General features: G+C 51.1%; 1 protein-coding gene across 3 annotated transcripts; it reads left to right on the top strand.

The window, feature by feature from the left end:
• The first annotated feature begins 1,188 nt into the window (after positions 1-1,188).
• FANCG (FA complementation group G) lies at positions 1,189-13,534 on the top strand. 3 transcript variants are annotated; one of them, XM_079996212.1, is made up of 14 exons: positions 1,189-1,304; positions 2,856-2,946; positions 4,120-4,251; positions 4,544-4,737; positions 5,392-5,515; positions 6,526-6,656; positions 7,574-7,720; positions 8,289-8,452; positions 9,009-9,075; positions 10,024-10,376; positions 11,163-11,203; positions 11,620-11,790; positions 12,165-12,288; positions 12,620-13,534. In XM_079996212.1, the coding sequence occupies exons 1-14, from the start codon at positions 1,233-1,235 to the stop codon at positions 12,729-12,731; spliced, it is 1,923 nt and encodes a 640-aa protein (XP_079852338.1). In that variant the 5' UTR covers positions 1,189-1,232; the 3' UTR covers positions 12,732-13,534. The 3 variants fall into 3 exon arrangements, with proteins under 3 accessions (XP_079852338.1, XP_079852337.1, XP_079852339.1); XM_079996211.1 differs by having other exon boundaries at positions 5,392-5,548; XM_079996213.1 differs by lacking the exons at positions 12,165-12,288; positions 12,620-13,534 and having other exon boundaries at positions 5,392-5,548; positions 11,163-11,318; positions 11,620-11,763.
• Positions 13,535-16,046: the final 2,512 nt, after the last annotated feature.

Below are 16,046 nucleotides of genomic sequence, written 5' to 3'. Positions count from 1 at the left end.
TGGCTCCCTCGGCCAGTAGAGCGAGATGAGCGCCGCAACCCCAGAGTCGGTCACGACTGGACCTAATGGTCAGGGGTCCCTTATATTGCTGCAACCAGTCCTGGGACTTCATGGTGAAGGTGGGTAAGAAATTATGTTCTTGGTATGTGTGTAAAACTAGAGGCTGGGGAAACCAGATGTGTAGGGTATAAATAATAAATTATTATTATAAAAGATAATAAAAGGGAAAGCCCTGCTGCCTCAGAACAAAGCAACACGTGGGGAGAGCTCCACTGCTGCATGCAGATCCTGTTTGTGGGATTCCCATAATGGGCATCTGGTTGGCTTGCTGGGAGAAGAGGATTCTGGGCTAAGCAGGTTCCCTTTGGCCTGATTCTGCTTCAGGGTTCTTCCGGTGTTCCCCATAGCAGATATAGAACTGAGAACACCAGAAAAGCACTGAAGCTGCATCAGGCCAAAGGGAGCCCACTTAGCCCAGAATCCTGTTCTCAGAGTGGCCAGCTTCTATGTGAGGATCTTTCTGTGCTGTTTAATTTGAGCTGGGACTCTTAGAAAGGTGAGGGAGTTTTGCTTAATGCTGATCTCTCATCACTCTGCTCCCCATTCTGCTTCTGAGTTTCTGGCTTAGAACCTCCACCTAGAAAGCTGCATTTCCCTGCTATTCCTTCAGCAGCTAGACTGGCAGCAGCTCTGGGGGACATTTCTCCCATTCCTGCAAGCTGAGGTGTGAGTGTCGGACTGCTGGGACCCGGGAAGCCAGGGTTCAAATCCTGCCACTTGGCCATGGAGCTCACTGGGTGAACTTGGGCCAGCCACTGCCTCTCAGCCTCACATACCCCACAGGGCAGTTTGGGGGGTTAAAGGGGGAGGTTGGAGAATCATGCGCAGCACTTTGAACTCTTTGGGAGAAAAGGGGGGAATATAATGAAAATGACACGAGGTCTCCGGAACTGGAGCTGCTGGGGATCGAACCGGCGCCGCCTGGGCAGCCGCGCAACGAGACAGCAGGCGGCCTTAGAGACTTCGGATCGTCCCGCTCTTCGAGAGCTTTATGGGCCATCTCGGGTGCCGTAGCCGTCCCTGTTCAATTTTGCCGCCCGCGATTCAGCGTCACGGCAACCCGTCCGCTCGCCCAATGGGAGCCGCCAGCGCGCTGAGCGCGGCCAATAGAAACAGCGGGGGTGGGGCCTGTTTCCATAGCGGCGACGGCGGCGGCGGCGAGGCCTTGCTCCATGGCTGGCGGCGGGAGCTGCTTGGACCTCTGGCGGGGCGAGAACGACGGGCTGGCGCGGCGCTGGCGGACGGTACCTCTTCCCCCCGGCGGCCTCCCTTGAGCGACGCCCGACCGAGGGCGAAGGAAAAGCGGCTGCTCAGCTACGGCAGGCCGGGATCCTTCAGGACCTGGGACTACAATTCCCATCAGGCCCCGCGAGCGCAGCCTCAGCCCCGCACCAGAGGCCTCCTGGCCGGGGCTGATGGGAGTTGTAGTTCAACCGAGCTGGAAGCCGAGGGCGCGAGCGGGGGCCCCTCCTGGACTCGGGGCCACAATCCCCTTTTGGGGGGAGCGGCGGCAAGGTCCCCCTCAAACCCGGCGCTTCAATCCCTTCTCCGTGTTTTTATCATAATATTGGCTATTACTGAAACACCACAAACACAATATAAGTTGATTGTTATTGCCGAAACCTTTTTTAAAAAAGAAATGTTTACATTTAATTTGCTGTATTATTAGTTTCATTTTTAATACTCTTATTAAAAAAGATTCGTGCATTGCAAGGGGTTGGACTAGATGACCCTTGGGCCCCTCCCAACTCTACGCTTCTATCAATTTTGTATATAGTTTAGAAAACAATGAAACAAACACCATGGAAGAGAAATTGAGAAATATAACATTAGCTGATAAAATTGAATATTTTATCTGTAAGCTGCATCGAGTCCCCGCCAGGAAAAAGGGTGGTGTGTATATAACTAGATGATAATGATGATAATAATAAGCCTCAAGGTGGTTTGTAATCATACAGTTAAAATGTATGAAGAGCAGGCCCAATGGCCATTTAGGACAATGGCTTTGGTAGATTCATGCCAACCTGCATGCAAAGTCCACCATATTACTCCCACCCCCATTTTAAACTACATTGTTTTATGTTACCCAGCTGGAACATCCCATCAGTGATGACATTCCTATGGAAGTCTGTCGCAGGCGTGAGAACATATGGTGGATAATGAGGTTTGTGGCGGTGATGTTAGGCTTCCTTGCCTGCAGTTAGGCCCTCAGATCCAAGCTCTGGCTTTAACCTGATGGAAATACATTTATTAATTAAAGCATTTTTACCCCACAGTTGTGCCAAAAAGACTCTCAGGGTGGAGTAGTATCAGTAATAATAGACAGCCCTTGGGCTTACAGAAGAAAAGGAGTCTGGTACAGTGTCTCTCTAGTAGTCCAGCTAGTTCTGTGTGAGATCTTACAAGTACAGCCGTACCTTGGCTCCCGAATGCCTTGGGAGTCAAACGTTCCGGCTCCCAAACGATCGAAAACCAGAAATGAGTGTTCTGGTTTTCGAACTTTTTTTGGAAGCTGAACGTCCAGCGTGGCTTCTGCTATTGTTTCCGGCGTGCCTGCTAAATCGGAAACCATTCGGAAGCCGCGCCTTGGTTTCCAAACGTTTCAGAAGTCAAATGGACTTCCAGAACAGATTCTGTTAGACTTCCAAGGTACGACTGTACTACCATACTTTTGATTGTTGTGAGAGCCCCATCTTCTTGTAAATTGTCTTGCTCCTGTCCTAGAATCTGTTCATGGCCGTTGTTTCTGACCTCCTCTGGACCCTTCAAGCTCCCTCCTCCTCTTTTCTTGGCAGGTGACAAGTTCTCCAGGTCCTGACAGTTCAGTGACACAAACGGCTCGCGAGTGCCAGCTCGCCTTCACTAAGCTGCTGCAGAAGATCCAAGGTAGCAGTTCAGGGGGAAAAAAAACCTTTATAGGCTGGAAAATGGGCAGTAGCCAGGCCCCCTCTGTGGCACAAGTGTGGGGCAGCTCATGGTGAAGTTCTGGGCTGACGTCTCCCTGATGAAACCGAAGCCAGCAGGGCTTTGCAGCCATATGGGGTTAAGCCTGGTTTCCTTCTGCATGTTTTATTTATTTATTCAATTTATATCCTGCACCTTCCTCCAAAGGACCCCCAGGCAATGCAAACAATACAATTAAAACTTCTAAAAAACACAACCCAATGAAAAGCAGTGTTCTATAAAACCATTTAAAAAGCAACCACCTACTCCTAAACCAATAATTTCAGAGTAGCCAGGGATAGAACCTTAAGCTATCAAATGCCGGGGTAAACAGTGATGTTTTTTTATAAAAAAAATTCTCCCTTTCTCCTAGAAGTTAATAGTGAAGGAGACAGAAGACCCTCACAAGGGAGGGCATCCCACAAATAGGGGACCACCACCCAGAAGGCCCTGTCACAGGAAACCCCAGTGGCAGCACTATCAACAGGGCCACCCCAGCTGATTGTAAGGAATCTGGATTTCCTTGCTGCTTTGGTCTCTTCACGCCTTTCTGGCCTTGGAGAGGGTGGTGAACAAACTCCCCCTCCACAAGTTAAGCTGAAAAATGGCTGGGGTTGTAGAGACTGCATTTGTTTCAGCCCGGCTGGATTGGTTCCCCACATTCTCAGTTCTCAAGAGAGGACTGTCCAGGTGACGGCAACAGGAAAAGTATGATTTGCTTATTTAGCCCTTTATCTCTTGCTTTTCTTCCACCTTGAGAATCAAGGCAGTTCCCAGGTGGTCTCCCATCCAAACACTGGCCAGGCCCAGACCTGCTTAGCTTCAGCAAAAAGAGCTGCATCATTTGCTCCAAAGTGGAATGGGCTTCCTGTCTTGTGTGAACAGCTAGACTATCACTCCCTGAACTCTGGCTGGCCATCCTTCCTTAACCTCACTGCTGCCAAGTCTGGAACCTGAAAGCGCCTGCCTGCCTGCCCTTCCTGACTTTGGGTGCTCAGATGCTGCAAACCCCTTGGGTGCTGACCCCCAACGACCATTGACATGGGGCCACCTGGTGAGTTCTTCAGGTGGATGGAAGGGTTCACCTTTGTATTCTCTCTCCCTCTTGTTTCGCAGGGCTTCCAGCTGCACTTCCAGCTCTGCCACTGGAGTTGGCCATCCTCTACAATTCCCTGGTGTTTGATATCTGCCTCTCCAGCAACTCTGGCGAGAAACTATTGGGAGTGATAGATCATGGGCTGAGCAGGGGTAAGAGAAATGTCTCCACGTGCTGTCCAAATGATGGGTGGTAGAATCAAAGTCATGAATAAATACATACCTGGATGTTTTTGCTGCTGGCCCTGTTTTTTTGAGGAAGTGGGATGCCGGAGTTGGAGGGGATTCTTCCTCTCCTCCCAGGTGTTCCAAATCCACTCTGGATGGAGCCTGGTCTTTCTCTAAGAGCAAAGAATCCCACGATGCAGCACTGCTCTCCCCAACCCCACCTTTGACTGAAAGTGATATCCATGCAGGTTTTCCTCTGTCTGTCTGTCTCTGCTAGTTCTAGAGGTGTGTGCAGTGTCTGGCCAAGGACTTGGCTCAGAGGGCCGCTGGCAGAGGGTGCTCCAGGATGAGACCCTTGAAGAACTGCAGGCCCCTCTGCATCGACTGGCTGCCCTGCAGGGGGTGCTGTGGCTTGCAGCAAACCGCCTCGCAACCGCGGAAGGCCTCTTTCAGCTTCTGAATGGCGCCAAGGTAGCTAACAGCAGCCTGGAGCTGCATAGCATCTGTATTGAGGCATTGCTCGCTCTTCCCTCCTAAGCGAAAGCTTTCCCCAACCTTTGCAAATGGGATGGCAGCTTGCGGTGCTGCAGCAGGTAGTTGGGCCTCTCATCAACCTCTACATGACCATTCAGCTTAAATTGTGGGACTGCAAGGAGCTCTGATGAAAGACCTGGCATGCGCTGACTGTTCATTGGCCCTGGTTGAATCACACACCAGTAACCAGCCTGAGGGGCCATGGGCTGGGAAAGGAACAGCAAAAGGACAGGTGGGCTTCTGCAGTTCTGCCTGGTAAGCCCAATTGCCTGTCTATAGTTTGAAGCAGGCATTCCCCTCTGCCTCCAGCCTCTCCTCTGACTCTCCCTGCTGCCAGCCTGGCTGGCATGTAGAGAATGGCACCACGTCCAGTCCTGGAGGCAGGATACCGGGGAGCCCAGATGGGGAGAGTCATGCTTTGGGGCTTTCCAGAGGAGTCATCCGATTGGCCATGACAGTCACAGGATGCTGGCCTAGGTGTGCCCCCTTTGGGTCTGATCCAGCAGAGTTGCCCTTCCGTTCTTCCAAGAAATTCGCTACTGTTGAAAGTGCTGCAGGACTCTTGACCATGAACCGTTATTCCTTTTTCAGAGCCTGAGGCCTCCTCCTTGCCATGGCCATCAGAACAAGTTCCTTTCCCTGCTCCAGATGTGGCAGCCACCTGACATGGCAGAGTCTGACCCCCTCCTTGTGCAGAGTGTCCAAGAGTTGAAAGGCATCCTGTGGACTTCGGCCGCCTTTCTGCAAGGTGGGGCTGTGATTTCCCACTCTCCGCATGCCTGCTGCTTCTGTACGCCTTCTCTCTTTTGACCCGCACCTCGGCAGCTACAGTTGCTTCTGCCAGGAAGCCACTTGCTAGGGAGGCAAAATCAGTCCGTCTGCAGGGTACTTGAGTCAGGGATTGAGTGTGCCAAGGCAGATTAAATGCTTTCCTCTGAGAAAGAGGAGGAGGAGGATGTGGTTTTGGATTATAACAAAGCTATAGCACTCCCAGTTGCTCTTCTGGCTCGGATGTTAGATAGACTTGTTTTAATTGCTTTCCACTCTGTCTCAGGAGCAAAGTCTGGATAATAGAATTGTATAATGGGGGGGGGGTCTTGTAGGGAGTCTAGACCAACCCCTTTTTCAGAGGGGGAAAACCAGAGCTCTAGAGCACCCCCTCCCCACCAACGGATGGCTTTTCAGCCTCCTGTGAGGGAGAGCCCAGCACCCTCCAAGATAACTGATTTTGTTGTTCAAATGTTCTTCCTGTTGAGCTTCTGCTAATGTTCAGTAACTGTAATAGCAACTTTAAGACATACAGTGGTGCCTCGCAAGACGAAATTAATTCGTTCCGCGAGTTGCTTCGTCTTGCGATTTTTTCGTCTTGCGGAGCGTGGATTCCCCAGGTATTAACGGCTTTAAGAAAAAGGAAGCAAACTCGCAAGACGTTTTCGTCTTGCGAAGCAAGCCCATAGGGAAATTCGTCTTGCGAAGCACCTCGAAAAACGGAAAACCCTTTCGTCTAGCGAGTTTTTTGTCTTGCGAGGCATTCGTCTTGCGGGGCACCACTGTATTTTTAAAAACCCTACAGCACAAAATACTTCTCTGTGTAAACCCTAGTCCAAACAAAAGATGGGGGACCACGCTCTGTTCTGCTTTGGTCATGTGGCTCCTGAGTTCTGTGTCACATTCTACTCAGTAGGCGGGAACAGGGCTAGCTTGAGGTTTTCCTCTCTGTTCCAGGAGTTCAGGAACTGGAAGCCGGTGATCTCCCTGCCGCTGTTGCCCTTCTCCAAACAGCTGCTACGGGACTCTGTTCCAGGCGCCGCCTTGCCCACATCTTCACCTTAATGGGATGCTGCAACCTGAAAATGGTATGGATGCATTGAGGGGGGAGAGGGTGGCAGGGTGGCACAGCTTGTGAACGCAGCACATGGAAGGAAAGGGGGAAAGTGTTGCTATCAGGGCAAAACTGTGTCAATATGCCCCTGAAGTGTGGGGCCTCCAGCGGTTCTGAGAGCCGCAGCAGAAAGTGCCATGTTGGTCCAAGTTCTCTTCCCCCCATGCCAGGGGGTGCTCTGCCTTGCCACTCCCCTATTGGGGCTTCTTTTAAGCAGTGCTAATGCCAGAGAGCCAGGAATTTGGCTTATTAAGCAGGAAAGGCCTAAAATTATGTATTTATTACATGCATTTGTCACTTACTACAAAAACATCTCAGAGCAACTCATAGTGAAAAAAAGCATACATGGTAGAACATTTAAAATTCTGCCCGTTAAAAATAAGAATTAAAAATTCTAAACTAAAAGGTAATACTTCAAAAGAACCAGGTGGGTAGAATTTCTTATACTGCAGTATTCTTAGATAAAACATATGCATTGCAAATGTTTTCTTGCCAAGCAGTAATAATGTTTAAATATTGAAAAATATTTTAGTGAAATATCCTTTAATAAATAATGTTAAACATTTTATTTAGTAAATTAGGGTTACTAATACCGCCCTTGAAGTGGTGTGCAGTGAGATAAAACGTGATGAAATACAGTAGGTACAAACGCTAAAAGCAATAAAAGCATTTATACAGTTATGCAATTTGCAGGGGGGGGGGCTTAACCCTCAACCTGTGATCAGAAACCAGCTTTTCACAGATCTCTAGAACAACAAATGCACAAGCAGAGAATTATGTGAGTTCTGCTACGCACCTTTGTTTATTGGATGGTAGTTTTATGCCCCAGGTTACAGCAAAGCACCTTTGGATCTTGGCGCTTCGTATTGCATCTGCTCCTCTGTGTTCCAGGACAAGCCACAGGTGGCAATTCAGTACCTGAAACGAGCCCTGCAGGTGGATTTCACATTCCTCCCTGCCCTGTACCAAGCATCCCTGTTGTACCACCACCTGGGGCTTCTGGAGGCTGAGCTGGAGGTCCTGGTGCTGCTGTATCAGGTGTGTCTTAGGTTTTCCTATCTCTGCATGATGATGCCAAGGGGCTGCATTGGCGCTGCAACTGCTCTGCCTGAGAAGAACTGGCTGCGCTTCTGGCTTGCTCCCCTCCCTACTTGACAGCTGAGGGAGCCGACTGGCCAGGAGGTTGCTGTAGATATCTGCCTGCCCTTGGTCCAGGCAGACCAGCCATTTTCCTTGGACTCCCTCCCTCCCTCCCTTCCTTCTCAAGGTCCAATATCCCCTCATGAAGAAGGGCAGGAGGAGTTAGCCAATGCAGATCTCTCCTTAGATGAACAATTCCACTCTGTCTGATGCCCAACAGTGTTGAATCACCCAGGGGCGGAGGAAGGGGGGCAGTGGGGGTGCCCCGCCCCAGGTGTCACCAGTGAAGGGGGTGACATTTGGCACACCACCTGCCCCTGACTCCCAGGCCTACCTCGAGCCGTCGGGTGAAGGGGTGGAGCTGCCCCATCCCCATGGCCCCGCCCCGGGAGCACAGGTGCTGGAGCAGCTAGCTCTGCCTCTGAAATCACCAATGTTCCCATTTCCTCCGCTCTCCCTGCCTCAGGCTCTGGATGGTCCTGCACGGGTAATGGCAGAGCTTGCCAGTCCATGTTTCCTGATCCAAATGGAGCTGCTCACCTGCGCATCACAACTGAGCAGCATCTTTGTCAAGAACTGTCCATCAGATGTGAAATATTTGCTGGCACAAAGGAACCTCCAGGCAGGGAGGTGAGTGCTCCCCCCTTCCTGTTACGTAAGTCTCCCTGGTTGCTCATTTGAGGTGGGGAGGGAATTGGTGGCTTCAGTTTTCTCTAGGGAGAACTTTCCTGAGGCATCTCAAATTACTAACAGGAGACTCCTGCTTGAAGGAAATTGCTCATCAGCTCATGAGCTCACTTTGAATGAGGGAAGGGAGCTGTCTTTAGGAGGCCATGGGATGTCCTTGTAGGTCCTTGCAGCTCCTGTTGTCTATTTTCATTTATTTATCAGATTCCTTATCCACTGTTAGGGCCCAGGGAAGGTTACAACCATACAGTATTCAATTATAAAAACAGATGAAACAATCACAATGATAAAAACAAGTAAAACCATTCCAGAGCAGTATAAATATGGCAAAAACAACAACCCCAAACAAAAACAAAAACACCTTAACTGCCAGGTGCCAAGCTAAAGAGGGGGAGAGGGTATTTCAGATATGGGGGGGGTATGTCATTTAAGGCTTTAAATACTAATATGAGCACCTTGGATTAGGTGTGGAAGCAAACTGTTTTCTTTTCTCCTGCAGGGTGAGTGAGGCAGTGGAGCACTACCTGGACCTCTTGGCTCTGTTCCAGGAAGGGCCTCTCCACCAGGTTGGCACCTTGCAGCTATTTTATCTTCATGCCATCTGCTGGTTTTTGTGCGAAGGAATGTGCAAGCCCCCCACTCTCAACAATAGCAGAGCATGGGCTAACAATAAATCAAATCACAAATGTAGCAAGTAGCATGGAAGTCCACTCAAACAGCTCCATAAAGAAGCACGATAAATGCAACCATCCCCCGAATCCTGGCATAAATGTATGGGGTTTATACAGCTAAAGGTTTAAATAGTTCTCCAACTGGAGCTTGACAGACTGTTTTACATTTGCTTTTTGAATTGTGCTTCCTAATCTGCAAGGGCTTGGTAACGCTTCTTGCTCTTCCAATGTGTTGCATATGTGCAGTCATCGAGAGGAAGATTCCAGTTACTGGGGCAGAGGGTGGTGGTGGTGGTGGTATTCTGCCTTCTGAAGGTCAGCAGCAGCATCTTGAACAGTCTCTCGAAGATAACAGGAAGCCAGGGCCAGAGGCGTCCCAGGGAGATGAGTGCAGTGTTTTGCAGTCTTCAAGGGCACACGGAGTTCATGGTGGCCATTCAGCCTTGAGCTGAGGCTTCTCCTTGTGTGCAAATGACTTTGAAGACATAATTGTGTCCTTTCACAGTAACCCTCTGGGTATGTCAGTGCTGACTTGCCCAAATACACCCAGTGACCCCAGCATCTTTCTGGGGCAGCCATAGCCAAGGAGGACCCTTGTCAGCAACGATAAAGAAGTGAGGGATCCCCCCCCCTCGTCTTTCTCATGTATCAGTTATCAGTTGCTATCCTGGCTTCCATGTTGGCTTCAGCAGCTGATGGTGGCCTGAGACATTTGAACCCGTGCCTGCCCAGTTTCTTTAGCACTCTTGGCTCTCAAGCAGTGTACTGCCTGTGCTGTGTTCCTTGTTGTGGACCCAGCACCTTCTGATCCTTGGCTGGGGCCCTCCTCCTCCTCCTCTGCAGGTGTCTCTGTGTGGTGAGCTGGCCTTGCCCAGGATCCCCGTGGTCTTCTTAGAGGCCGCCTCTGCCCTGGAAGAGCTGGCCAGGCATCGAGATGCCATTGCAGTGTGTGAAGAGGTGGCAACCCAAATGAATGGACTGATCCCCGAGAGGCTGCCAATTGAGCTGGACTTGAGGGCTGCAGAGGACCTCCCGGGGCCTGCTGGGTCCTCACTGAGAAATTCTGCTGGCAGCCTCATGAAGCGGAAGAGGGAGAGCCTGCTCTGCGTCCTTTGGAGAGCAGCTGCCTATTTGATCCAGGGCTTGGCATGGGCTGGGCTAGGAGAAGCCAAGGAAGCCATAAGCCACTTGAGCAGGTAATCGGGCTCCCGGTTTGTGATCCAGGGAAGATGGTTCTGAGTGCCTCGTCCTGTCCGTCCCTTAATTGGATGGAGGAGGAGGAATTTGGATTTGATATCCCGCTTTATCACTACCCAAAGGAGTCTCAAAGCGGCTAACATTCTCCTTTCCCTTCCTCCCCCACAACAAGCACTCTGTGAGGTGAGTGGGGCTGAGACTTCAGAGAAGTGTGACTGGCCCAAGGTCACCCAGCAGCTGCAGGTGGAGGAGCGGAGACGCGAACCCGGTTCACCGGATTATGAGTCTATCGCTCTTAACCACTACACCACACTGGATGCTAGGAGAGCATTCTCTTGCAGCCATTCAAAGGGAACTGGCCTTGTGAGACAGGATGGAGTATTAGATGCAGCTTGTCCAGGGACTTTCCCTGGATATTCATGGATGTGTCCCATTAAGGAAGGCTGTGTCTACCTTGGTACTTAAAACTTCCGTGTTCTGCCCCAGGACCCCAGATCTCGCAGCTCAAAGGAACAACTGCATGCCTCCTTAGAGTGTTGAAAGTCCTGCTTCCACCCCTGAGCTTCTCTTTGCAGCCTTGAAATGAGAAGCCGGCCCCAGGGTCGTTTCTGTGCTTGTGTGGTCTGGTTGCATGCAGGCCAAAGCCCACCAGCATGCCCATAAGTGCTTGTTCCCCCTTCTGTCGGGAAAACTGAGTAGATACCTGAATAGCCCCTCAAATTCTCTTGACTCAGGCTTTCATCTGAGAACCCTAAGATGATTGTGCTTTGCTCCTTCCCCAACAGGTGTCTTAATGATCTTCTGAGAGTTTGTTTTGTGACCACAGGTATGGATCAGGATGCTTACCGCCAGTTTCTGTCTGCCTTCCTCTTGGCTGGTGTGATTTCTGGAGCTGGGGAAAGACCTTTTGTAGGGCTAGAGCTAACCTACTGCTGCCCAAGGTGGGAATGGTTTAGGAGAGTCCTCACCTCTCGTTTAATCATGCCATGAGTCCAGACTGGTCCTTTTGTGACACCGCAAGTTGAAGTCCAGCCACTTGGCACGAGAGGTTTCTGCTTCCATTTTCTTTCTCTTGACCGCCCCCCCCCCCCGGCATGTGGGAACAAGAGTAGACTCTGCAGAAAGGGCAGCAGGCAGGGAGAGAACAGAGCCAGAGAATTGGCTTTGTTTCTGTTGACCTCTCTGGCTCATGGCTGGGAGAGCCAAACCCAAGGGCAACGGTCTTCTTTCTTTCTCTACCAGGCAGCAATAGCAGCACTGAAAAGGAGACCGAGCAGATGGGGCTGTCAGAAGCAAAGGCGCTTCCCCAAATCAGGCAGCTGGCCCTGACTGGACGAGGGATCCAGTTCCTGCATCTGGGGCGGAATAAAGAGGCTCTGGCAGATTTCCAACACAGCTTGCTTGTCTGTCCAGGTACCCACAGCCAGGAATCCTTTGCCTATGCGAGGGGCCTGGCCTCCAGTCAGTCTAGTGGTTAAAGGAGTGGGTGGGGAGGCTCGAGTAATTTTCAGAGCATGCAAAATAAATTATGCAGAGTAAGTATTTAGATATATGCTTAGGTAACTTCTGTAAAGTAGGAGACAGAATTTGGAGCTCTTTGAGGCAGACTAAATGCAGGCCCTTTTTGCCCCTGGTGGAGGGGAGGGTGTAGACTAAGGTGGTGGGCGAGATGGGGCCACTCAGCAAGATCCAGTGTGGGGAGGGCAGGGGCATGTTAGGATTTCTCCTGGGGTCCCCAGCGGCCCCGAGGCCAGCTCTGGTCATGCAGCTTCCTTTGTGTTTTACAGACAGGCCCTCTGCTAACTTGTACCTTACGCACACCCTCTGGAAGCTGGACCGAAGGCAGGAGGCAGCTGCCCACTGGCAGAAGCTCCACGTGGACGCTGCAGGCTTGGAGGAAGAGGCGGAAAGGTGTGTGCATGCTGCTGAATCCTGTCCCTGCCCCCTGAACAGAGGATGAGAGAGTGCAGTATTGGATGTGGGAAGAGGCCATCCAAGCTCCCACTCTGCTGCTGCTGCTGCGACTTTCCACCCATACATACACCTGACCAACGATGCTCAGGCTGCAGGGAGGGCCTTGGTCTCTTGGCTGCTTGCAACACTTTGGGCATCTCCTCCCTCTTGCCCTCGGCACTGGTCACCATAGACCATGCTCTCCTCCTGCCCTCGGTCATCGTAACCTGCCCATCTCTGCTTTAGCAACCACTGACACCAATTTCTCCCCTCCCTCCTTATGTTTCAGATCCTTCCCGATATACCTGCAGCCATGCATGAGGCAGACAAAGTTTCCTCACACAGAATCACTCGCCAAGAAGGTGGGAAGCTTCCTTGTGGGGAGCAGCCAGGGACCCTAGAGCTGCTGCTGCTCCTGCCTCTCCTCTCCTCTGCCCTTGCCAGGCCCTTCTTCCAGACAGCTTCCTCAGCGGATTTTCCAGGGCTCTGCTTTGCCTTTGGGAAGGGGAATGTTTCAGTTGCAGTCACCAAAGAGAAGTGATGACAGTGACCCTCGTCCTAGTGGAAAGGATGTGGGGGTTTTGCAGAAGCTCCACGTCTTTGCTCCCGTAAGATTCAGTTATTTTTGAGATTATGTCCTTAGTGGAAGGAGGAAGCAAGCAAGCAAAGAGGGGTGACTCTAGTCCAGGTATTTGTAAAACGAAGCCCCACAGTATTGTGAAAATCTTCAGTTGCTCTTTTCTTTGCTGCAGATTTGGGAGGAAGGGGTGGGGAGGGGGCGCTTTCTTAACTGGCACCAAAACAATCCATTCCTGAGGTAGAAGCAAGCCTAGCTCTGTCCTCTTGTTGCCTCTTCCTTTGTGCTTTTCCTTTATGCCCAGGGCTCCATCAGTCATGTTGCTTGGCACTTACGAGAGAGAGAATTGCAAACATAGCACCATGTGGTAACAGCACACAGATGGGTTTGTGGTGTCTCCATTTTGGTCTGTGGGCACAATTGTGGGCTTTCCTGTTCATCTGATTCTGGGTAGCTTCTCTTTCCAAGCTGTATTGGGGCGGCCCAAAAGATGTTGGCTGACAACAGAGGTTTGCTCCCCCCCCCAGCTCCCCTTTTGAAAGATGTGTTGGATAAACTATTTTCTTCCATTTGCCTGATCATCATACAGGGTACTTAAGAATTTATAAAGCCTGTATTTCTTTTTAATGACTCATCTCTTGATTATCAAAATGTCTCTTGTGAAATCTTTAGTTCTAAATTATTTGAAGAGGGCCGTGGAGGGGATGAAGTCTGAAGCAATGCCTGCTGTGAGTGGTATTCAGCCAAGTAGTACTCTGGGTAAATGGACCCAATTGAAGTCCTTTTCGTTAAATCTTGAGGGGTCTAATTTTGAGTAAAATTTAGTTGAATACTATCCTGTTTTTTTCATCTAATGAGGGAATGAGGCCCTAGGAGTCCTGGAAAGATAGCTGTTGGGTCAGTCAAACTGAAAATACCAACTTTCCCTCTCATGAATAGTGACTATCTACCTGCTAACATGTGGGACACTGCGGTCTAAACCACAGAGCCCTAGGGCTTGCCGATCAGAAGGTCAGCGGTTCAAATCCCTGTGATGGGGTGAGCTCCTGTTGCTCAGTCCCTGCTCCTGCCCACCTAGCAGTTCGAAAGCACATCAAAAGGGCAAGTAGAAAAATAGGTACCGCTCTGGCAGGAAGGTAAACGGTGTTTCCGTGCACTGCTCTGGTTCGCCAGGAGTGGCTTAGTCATACTGGCCACATGACCTGGAAGCTGTACGCTGGCTCCCTCGGCCAATAAAGTGAGATGAGCGCCGCAACCCCAGAGTCGTCTGCGACTGGACCTAATGGTCAGGGGTCCCTTTACCTTTTACCTGCTAACTGCTAACTGGAGGGACCAAAGAGCAGTTGGCCCTGGCCCTGGGAATGCAGAAAAGGGCCTCACTCTTCCCACATCTCTCTGCTAAGTTTCAGAAGTGATGTAGCAGCCTTCATATGGAGGGATGGTTGGAAGCAGAGCTGTTATGTTTCATTAGGGGAAAAAAATTGTTGTCATTTATTGTTAATAATAATCAGACAACCCCTTTTAGACTTTTTGTGTGGAAATGAAAATTTGAGACATTTCATAGAATCAGAGAACTGTAGAGTTGGAAGGGACCTCAAGGGTCATCCAGCCCAACCTCCTGCGATGCAGGAATGTGGGTCTGAAGATTGGGGAAATTATTGCTTAGAAGAAGGTAGAACAGCTGGATGTCATTTTAGGGTGAATATTTTTTATGTAACTGACAGACGGAAAATCAGAATTCCTTCTTATCCCCTTCCCCTTTACCCCCCCCCCCTTTTATATTCCCTCTTCATTTTTTTCTCCTTTTGTTTTGTATGGTGTCCTCTCCTCCGGGACATTATTGGGATTATACACACAAGGTGATGGATGGTTGGTGAAGGACCCTGAGAGGCAGGGAAGGGAAGAAGTCCCAGAATAGGAGACTGGGGGAAGAAAGGGAAGTTCCTAGGTGAGGTCCACCCCTTTTTGCGTTAAGAACTATACAGTGGTACCTCGGGTTACAGACGCTTCCGGTTACAGACTCCGCTAACCCAGAAATATTACCTTGGGTTAAGAACTTTGCTTCGGGATGAGAACAGAAATCGTGCTCCGGCGGCACAACAGCAGCAGGAGGCCCCATTAGCTAAAGTGGTGCTTCAGGTTAAGAACAGTTTCAGGTTAAGAATGGACCTCCAGAACGAATTAAGTTCTTAACTTGAGGTACCACTGTATTTAAGAAAGGACTCTGCATTTTCCTTTCTCTGATTTTATTTAGGTTAGTTTTTTAGTATATTCTAAATAAAATTTTATGGGGGGGGGGAACAACAACAACGGTGGAATGGGCTGCCTTGAAGGTGGTGGGCATTTTTAAAGCAGAGGTTGGACAGCCATCTGTCAGAGACGCCTTAGCTGGGATTCCTGCATTGCAGGGGGCTGGGCCAGATGACCCTCTGCGACCCTGAGGTTCTAGGATCCCACGCAGCAGCAGCAGCAGCAGCAGCAGCAGCAGAAACACTGGCGTGGGGGAGACGCCGCGTGGCTGTGGCTGCAGCAGGAGAGCGCGCAGGAGAGAGCCGCTCCCGGCTTCTCTGCCGCAGCTCCGAGCCTCCCCTGCCGGCCGCCCCGCTCCGTCGGAGGCCTCCCGGCGCCCAAGCAGCCCCGCCCGCCCGCCCAGCAGCAGCGCCGCCGCCTCTCCCTGCGGCGCGCTCGGCACATTCTCAGAAGCACTCTCGCCCCAGCCCCGCCTTCCCCTTTATGACGTCACGCGCCCCAGCAAGCCGAGGGCGGGAAATCCCCTTCCGGGGCCACGCAGCTCTGCGCGGGGGGGGGCGCGCTCTCCCATTGGCTGCCCCGCCACGCCAATCATCTACTTGTCACGTTGCGACTGGCTGCAGCGCACCCGTCGCTCTCGGAGCCCCACCCAATCCGCGCTACGTTGCCAGGCAGAAAAGGAATCCGGGCGGCGCTCCCCCCCCCCCCCACAGACGCCTTTATTCCCCCCTCCCTTTCGCATCGAGGGATTTTTCCGATTGGTCCGCCCGTCCCCGACGGAATGCGCTACCCGGATGACCCCCCCCTTCCTCCAACCTCCGGGTCCGGCAGCTTTGCGGCTTTTTTTTCCCGCCCCTCCTGCGGATTGGCCGAGCGGGGCCGGTTTCCT

This window comes from Podarcis cretensis, assembly GCF_951804945.1.
Source record: "Podarcis cretensis genome assembly, chromosome: 11".
In the NCBI taxonomy this organism is placed as follows: domain Eukaryota; kingdom Metazoa; phylum Chordata; class Lepidosauria; order Squamata; family Lacertidae; genus Podarcis; species Podarcis cretensis.
The sequence above is the reverse complement of the archived record's forward strand: the minus strand, read 5'-3'. Positions and strand labels throughout refer to the sequence as shown.